Raw genomic sequence first — 8,943 nt, forward strand, 5'->3', positions numbered from 1 at the left:
ACTCTCTTTCCTCCCTTTTTATAGTAATTTATATTGCTATTTAGGCTTCGGCAAGACTCATCTTCTAAGATTGACAATAAAAATACCATAAACGTGATAGGGTTTATGCAAATTGCAAATCATCCTTTCTACGTAATCAAATAAAGCTCTCATTTTTTTCGAAAGTGTGATACATTTGTCAATTTGTTGGGACCTCTTTTCGTAACATTGTTCATGATTCCTTCTTCCAACATGTGTTTTTTCGTTAATACATCAAGATGAGATGACCGATTTCACATTATATAAAAGGTTACCCGCATCTTCAACAGTAAGTTTCTTCTAAATCTTTCGATTACTTTTATTGAATATTTTTATACAAATAAAAATTATAATTTTCAGCTATAAAACTATAGGTTTCAACTACCGGTCAGTGGCGGACGTAGACTGCTTTAGTATGGGTGTCCATCGTCCTTCAAGCGGATGCACCTAATAAAAAAAATCAAAAAAAAAAAAAATTACACTGCGTGCCGGAAATTGAGCAGTGGCCCAGGACCCCAAATGCCCCACTAAAGTCCGTCACCGCTACCGGCTAATCTCTACATGCAGTTCAAAAATGAAATAGTTTTACTAAACATACTTATATATATATATATATATATATATATATATATATATATATATATATATATATATATATATATATATATATATATATATATATATATATATATAGATTGTATTTGTCAAATGGAAAATGGAAAGGGATTTTATAAGTTTAAGTAAGACAAGGCAACGTTGCTATATAACTATATAATTGGAAAAGTTATAACAAATACTAAAAGTAACAATTTCCTTAGAATTGATGACAATGTGATATTTGTTTAATTCGTAATTTATGAAGATTTTGAAATGCTACTTAAATATTGTAATTTGTAAAACAAAATATAACTAAAAATCATGTGGAAATTTTATTGCAAAGTAATCATTACAAATTGTTCAAAGTATTTAAAGTTTATTGTGTTTTGACTACGGTTATTGTTTTTTTTTTTGTCAGTAAAGATGTCAAGGATTGATAAGACATGGTTGTCAGTCCGTTTTGTTGTTCAATCTACATAAGACATTCGGGTATACCAACGACGAAGAGGCTCGTGGTCTACGTGGCCACGAGCGTTGTTCGTGCACACCGCCCCGGCCTACCGTGGTTGGGCGTTTTTGTGGTGGTCTGTGGTGGGGAAGACGAACGACAACGCTCAATCAGGGCTTCTTCTTCTCTTGAGCTCTTCTTCTTCTACCTCTATCTCTCTCTCTTTGTTCTTCGTGGATGGTATTCCATGGCTTTGTGGTGGGTGGTGGTGATCGATCTGGAAGCTCTCCACGACCGTTGTCGTGGAGAGTATAACGGATGGCCTAACTAAAGATTCTGTTTGTTTTAGTTTTTCTCGTTTTGTTAATTTTACAATTATACCATGTATTAGAAACTCCTTACTCCTTATGAAACAGTAAGTTTTTCTTTTTAGAGTTTTGACACAAAAGTTTTACATTTTAGCTTATTTAGTCCCTATAACAATAGTTTTATATTTTGATAGATTTAGTCCCTACAAAATCTTTTGGCAGATTTAGTCTCTATAATTTTTTAATTTATAGAAAATTTCCCTACAAAGTTTTACAAAAACAGTCCATATGTCTAAGATTTTTGTTTTTGGCAGGTTTGAACCCTATGTAGAAAACTAATACAAAAATTGTCCCTGTAATTTATAGTAAATATCATTGTGTATTTTTTTTATATTTATAGAAACGGTTCATGGCTTTCGCCATATGACTTTTGTGTATTTGCATGTTTCCTTCCTACACTTTCATAGTTACGCAATGTCCCCCTTTTATCCGAAACCTCACATGTGTCCCCCGCGAAGCGGGGAAATGACATTTTCTAGTTGCAATACTAAAACAAAATTACAGTGAAATAAAAATGCCTATTACATGTTAGGTGCAAATCTATCAATCATTACATACAACTCAAACCAATAACAACAATAAGTAATTTAAACAACCAAAACTTCCACAATTTGATAAGAACAATACATAAAAACATCATCTCCAAATAAACTTTAACAATTTTGTTATTAAATAGTGCATGTGAAATAATAGCTATAATAGCTTTTCTAAAAAGTAAAAGTATCTAAATCATTATAATTAAGAAAAATGAAATTTCAATTTAAACTTATCTTGACTATCACCAAGAACACAAACAATACGATCAAGAACAATAAAAATAATCTAAATAATATGATAAATAGTCTAAAAATGGTTTTGATACCACTGTTCGGGGTTTGGGGATTGGGTAATCCCAAAACAATATATCAATCAGCATACAATTATACAAAATAAAACTATAATTTAGAATGTTAATCCCCAAGAACATATCCAAATAGAATTATAATTTTCAAGAATTACAACAATTAAGTGTTTATAATCGTGAATAGATTATCTTTATTGGTGTCAACATAAAGTTCAGAACAAATGATATTGGCCATGGACAATCCAACTCACAAAAAGTTCATCTTGCTTTTTTTTGGGTGGCTATCGACCATAAGGAGAGGAAAGAGTGTCGATTTTGGGGTTTAGAGAGTGAATTGTTAGGGTTTCAAATGTGTTTTGCTTATTTCCTTAAATGCCAAAAAAACTCCTTTTACACTTAAATTCTTGTGTCGGCTTTTCTATGTCTTTTCTAAACAACAAGTTTTAATATTCGAAATCATTAATTAATACACTTCTTAATTATTTAAATGGATTTATTAAATAAATTGTTTCTATTTAATCTAATAAAAGTTATATATTTATTTATTTTGTTTTTTATCAATACATGCTAAATGACTATTAATTATTATTTATTTTAGTTGTTACTGTGTTACAACCCGTGGAAACCACGGATAAAAAATTTATAAAATTTTATTAGATTAATAAGATATAAGTTCTGTTTAAAATAACGTAGATTTTATAAATAGAAACTAAAGAAATAGCAACATATTTTTTTATATAGCATAATTTGATAAAAAATAAAAAAAATAAAAAAAAAGAGTCAAATTAATGAAATTAAAAACTAAAAATAGAAATGTACTTTGAAAGTACATTGTTATATAAAAACATCTAACATACCTATCTATTATCCTTGTTTTACTACAAATACTATAGCACATCCATTTAACTACAAAGAGTTTTTTTTAATAGAAAATGACGTTAGCAAAGATTATAATGTCAATTTATCAATTTTATTTTATATATTAACTAAAAGAAATTGATTCAAAATTGTTATTTTAAACTAAAATATTATTCAAAGAAATAATATTAAAAACCATCTATCTAAAATTGAGCAGCAATACTTTAAATCAGAAGGGCAAAACTTGGTTTCTCTGTTGGAATATGAACCAATTTAATATACAGATAAATTGAATGAAAAAAGGTTTAGCATTGATATTAAATCAAAACGTATTATGAGCATAATAAAGATGTTAATAGAAAATTTAAGTAAATAAATGAATAATCTCACAAAAAAGTATCAGGATGCATCTTACTTACCCATTGGATATATTTATAGAGAAATCTTAATCCTAACTCATCATTACAAACTAAATCTTTGTTTTCTTCCACCTTTGAAAATCACAATGCAATAGACTGTACATTTTTTTAAGTGAAATGTTACTATATATATAAAGAAATAAATCTTTGTTTTCACCATTTAATATGGTACACATGACTTTCACTGCTTATAATTTCGTAACAATGTAATAATTTACTTTAAACTATGTCTTTATAATATCATCTTATTTAAAGTACATTGCCCTAAAAAAACTTTTAGAGTGTTAAAATTGAGTAACATTTTGAAACTATCAGGGTTAATATAACAACTTTTTTTTTTAAAATGTGTGTGCGTTTGTGAGGTCCCTGTGTACAAAATTTAACAAAAACAATACATGAAATAACTAATGAATAGATATAACCAATGAACTTGTAATTTTACTACCATAATATCAATTTACGTTTGATTTTTAAAATTTTGCATTATATTAAGCACTTATCTAATCAAAATTAACCAAAAGGCAAAGAAAAAACACAAATAGAACATGACGAAAAAATTAAAGTGTGATGATATATTTGGCTTAGAATTGAAACTGCATTGCTATTTTATTATATAATACACTGATACCATTTGAATTAATACAAACAAAAAGAACACCCAAACATGCACAAAACACACACACAACACATAAAATTGTAAATAATCTATACGATGAACAAAGTTTATTAATAAACACACATCAGTTGGGTCTTTAGAGTCATTTAAAAAATAAAAAAACAAATAATCAAGAGAGAATAATTTCATTGACTTATTTGACTTACTAAACTTCTCTAGAGATGAATGGTGGATTTAGCTTGATATAACCGAAAAAATATAGATGTTTGAAAGGGAAAATGTAAAACATCCGGCTATGTTTTGTGATGAGGCGTATATAATCTCATAAACGTAAAGGGATCATGAAGGAAATAGAATGAAAAATTATCAACTTACCATAAATTCAGTAACTTTTTAGCCTAATTCAAAGAAAAAAAATTCAAGATCTGCACATAATCAAAGGTTCCAATTAGCAAAAAAAAACCATAGCCCCATGTTAATTTCATATAGAGTAATGAACTAAGAACTAAAACAATATAATATGGTTTTAGAGAGAGACGATGTTACTGATTCCTTGTATCGATATTATTGAGGATCATAATAATATTGGAGATAGATGAAGGTGTAAAAAATAGTCGCAATGAGACGACAATGGACAGGAAGGGTGACGATATTGGTGGCAGAGAGAAAAAGTGGCAGTGACGTATGTTTGGTGATGGTTTTGAATTACAAAGTGGGAGGATTATATGTTATTTAGTTTCCAAAAAGAAGCCGAAATTAGAGGATTAGAGCCGTGATTTTGGGATGAAAAGGGTAAACGAAACAAATTTAAATATATAATAGATTTGTTTAAAAATATTTATTGATGTATTGTGGTGGTTGTCGAGGACATAATTGGTAAGAGGATGTAACGTAGAGGCGACTCGATCAATGACGGGTTGCGGATGATTTATCGAAGGGGGGAGGTGCACTTCATAGTGTTTGTAACGGGTGGGTTGTGACCTGTTTCGGGTTTCTCTTTGCTGATCGATGCTGTTAGTTTGCTGATCGGTGCTGTTGGTTTCACTGACGGCGTGATGGTTCGTTGGTACAGAATTATCTTCAACTTCGCCAAATACATCATTTACAACACTCATCATATGTTGGTTGTGGTCACAATGACTTGTGGGGCTATTGCCATCGATAAAACTATCATGCATGCCAGTATCGGATGATGAGTTTGGATCAGGGGGTGTGATGATCTTATCAGCAAAGCGAAAAAGATCCTCACTGTCGGCTAGTGGTTGCATGTTTCCATGCATATGTTTCATGGGAAACTCGTTTTCAAGGAATCTCACGTCCCTTGATATCACTAACTTCTTGGTTTTCATGTCATAAATTTTATAACCTTTTATCCCTTGAGGGTACCCAAGGAATATTCCTGGTTCGCCTCGTGGTTCAAATTTATCTCCCCCAGTGTCGGTGTTGCGATAGTATGCCAAGCATCCAAAGACGCGCATATGATCATAATATGGTGACTCATTGAAAAGTAGCTCATAAGGAGTGAGACCACGAAGTACCTTGGAGGGGAGTCGATTTATGACATAGGTGGCAGTCAATATGCACTCACCCCAAAAGGTTTTCAGCAGGTTTGCTTGAAATAAAAGGGCACGGGCCGTTTCAAGCAAGTGTCGATGCTTGCGTTCTACCACCCCCATTTTGTTGTGGGGTGTATGGACAAGTGGTTTCTAAAACAATGTCTTTCTTGGCATAGAAGTCGAACATATTTTTAGAGATAAATTATCCCCGGTTGTCACATCGTATCCGTTTTATGTCTTTCCCAAATTGTGTTTTGACCATTTTGTGAAAATTTATAAGATGAAAACCAACTTCATGTTTGTGTTTGATAAGAAAAGTCCACACTGCTCGGCTATAGTCATCAACTATTGTTAAAAGTAGAGAGCCTTTGATAGGGACGGGATTCTATATTTTCCCCAAACATCACAATGTATAAGCTCAAAACAAGAAACAATCTTTATTTCACTAATGGCAAATGGCAACCTAGTGTGCTTAGCTTTAAAACAAGCATCACACATTTTAGTTTGGTTATTCCTAGAAACATCTCTAACAAAATTTAAATTCGAAATCTTCTTAGGTGATGGATGACCAAGTCTTTTGTGCCAAACCTCGAAAGTTGTCACGAGAGCCTTCTTTTCCATTGCCCCCATTCGATACAATCCTCTAATGCAGTTACCGGCACCAATCAAGTCCCTCGTCACTAATTTTTTGCACAACAAAGAAGTCAGGAAAGAAAGTTACAACACAATTAAGGTTCCTTGCAAGTTTGTTAACAGATAACAAGTTGTAATTGAAATTAGAAACATGTAAGACGCTATCAATTTTGAGACCTCCTGGTAGCGTGTGTTCACCCTCACCCATGACAGGCACCTTATCACCATTAGGGATGATGACATGTGTTTCTTTGGTGTTTGTGACTCTGTTATCAAAAAATTCACTTCGATGGGTGATGTGTTCGGTTGCACCTGATTCAACCACCCATCCATCATACGTGTTAGTTCTACCTGCCAGATTAGCTTTAGAAGCCTCATCTTCTCGGAAGTGTGCAACAAAAAGACGATAATGTTCATCCATTAACCCTGGTATGGGGTTGGGTCCAACTTCTACACAAGCTGCTTTTGCCTTTGGTTTGTCTTTCTTTCCTGGCCACCAATCAGGGTAACCTATCTTCTTGAAGCACCCATCACTTTTGTGTCCTTCTTTTCCATAAAAAGTGCATTTTTCTTCCTTGTCGCTACTCTGTTTCATGATTCGTTGTGCGCCTTTGTTAGCCGTATGTGTGCTTTGAACCCCTTGTGTAGTGCGTGTTGCCTTCCTGTTCATCACGTTCACCTAGAAGGCTATTGTTTCGCCTACTGATTTTCTGGATCCATCTGTGATTGCACGTTGTTGTTCATCTTCAGCAAACAGGTGATTTGTGGCCCCTAAGGAAGATGGTGGCTTCATGGCAAGGATTTGGGTTCGGATGATGGAGAACTCCTCATCGAGCCCCATAAGAAACTCGTAAATTCTTTCTTTCTCCTTCACTTCATTCAATATTCTTCCTAGAGAGCAGTTACACCCATCACAGGTACATCTTGGTGTTGGAAGAACGAGTTGCAGTTCATCCCTTAGAGTTTTTAATTTCATGTAGTAGGATGAAACCGAAGTCCCGTCCTACCTTGTAGTGTTCAACGACTATTTTAGCTCGTAAGCCCGTGGAGCACCTTCCAAGTCTTTCCAAATCTCGGTTGATGTATTAGCGTATCTCACACTGGTCCGGATGTCCCTCTCCATGGCTGCTGTCAGCCAGCCCTTGACCATGGCATCTGCACACATCCATGCCATATGCATGGGGGATGCAGAATCTGGTTTGTTTATTGACCCATCGACAAACCCCTTTTTATTCTTGGCAAACAAAAAATTGATCATCTCCTGCCTCCATTCGTTGAAGTTGTTATCATTCAACACATCATTAACCTGCATCTGTTTAGGGTAATCTGACGGATGAATATAGTATGGGGAATTGACATGGATGGAGTTAGCATCGATGGGTTCCTCAGTCTTCTTGATTGCCCTCGGATCATTATCTTTCTCTTCTGTCATGACGGCCTCCAATCTAGGTTTTCTTCAACGGATCAGTTCTCTGATACCATAAAGAAACTGAGAAAACATTCTATTCCATTAATTGATTATTGATCCCACTACGTACAAGCATTAAAGAGATCCTTATAAACGGGATCAGATAAACTAGCTAGAAAGTAGGCTAAAGATAAACATAGGAATAAAGTAAACAATACGTGATCATCTAAATGGAATAATCTAGATGTGTAAAATAGTTCCATTAGAAGGAAGTGGAGGGAAATGGGAGGATCACTTTCCCTCCTAACTTTCCTTCCAATTTGGGAGGATTTGGAAAGAAAGAACAAAATGATTCATTTTCCTTCCACTTCTCTCCAACTCGGGAACACGAAAGAAAATTTTGTTTTCCTTTCCTTTCTCTTCTTTTCTCTCGTGACTTTCTTTTCTCTTCTTTTCTTTCCTTTTGTTAAACTCAGGAACGAGGCGTTAGGTGGTGTTGATTTCGGTCCAAATGGTGCTCTAAGGTAGTGTTTTCGGCCTTAGTGGGTTCTAGGTTGTTAATTTTGGTTTTGGGTGTTCTAGGGTGGGTGGGGTACTAAGTCTAAATACTAATAAACAATGTTTTAAATCCATGATTTCTATTCCAACTATTTGACTATTCTTGCTTTGTTAAAACTTGTTTACTTTCAAGAGGTTATCGTAAATATGATTTCCAAAGTATATATACCTATATACATATACTTATGCCCTTTTGGTTTTCAAGGTTTTATTGTAATAGGGTTAGAATTTAGACCTTGCTTGATCCAGATCTTTCAGGTTGTCACATTTTAGAGGGGTGAAGCTTGAAGATAATAGGGTTTGGTGGTGAGTTAAGGAGCTTAAATAGGGTCTGAGACCCTAAATTAGGGTTTGGGTCGGACTGGAGTATGCCCAACGTACTCCCTACTTACCCGCGATCACCAAACTTCCGAATGTCATAACTTCTTCGTTATAAGTCTGTTTCCTACGATCCTTAAAACTTTCCGAACAAAAATCCAATTTCCATAAAAGCCCGAACTAACACTTTACCGAAATACCCCTTGGCTCAAAAACACAAAACGAACTCCCACATCATCCAAATTACATTACCCACACACAAATGGGTCTAAATCTCTTTTCCTCAAAGGCCCTAAGCCTGA

At 33.8% G+C, this 8,943-nt stretch overlaps 1 protein-coding gene across 1 annotated transcript; it reads right to left on the minus strand.

Moving 5' to 3' along the window:
- Positions 1-7,381: 7,381 nt before the first annotated feature.
- LOC145067517 (uncharacterized) lies at positions 7,382-7,789 on the minus strand. Its single transcript, XM_079014642.1, has one exon. The coding sequence runs from the start codon at positions 7,787-7,789 to the stop codon at positions 7,382-7,384; it is 408 nt and encodes a 135-aa protein (XP_078870768.1).
- Between the last annotated feature and the right edge of the window lie 1,154 nt (positions 7,790-8,943).

The sequence above is a fragment of the Lactuca serriola genome, chromosome 8 (assembly GCF_051521515.1).
Source record: "Lactuca serriola cultivar US96UC23 chromosome 8, Lser_US96UC23_V15, whole genome shotgun sequence".
Taxonomy (NCBI): Eukaryota; Viridiplantae; Streptophyta; class Magnoliopsida; order Asterales; family Asteraceae; genus Lactuca; species Lactuca serriola.

Bases quoted from the DNA above. Each gene is read 5' to 3' on its own strand.
- LOC145067517 (XM_079014642.1), bottom strand. From the start codon at position 7,789: ATGACAGAAGAGAAAGATAATGATCCGAGGGCAATCAAGAAGACTGAG.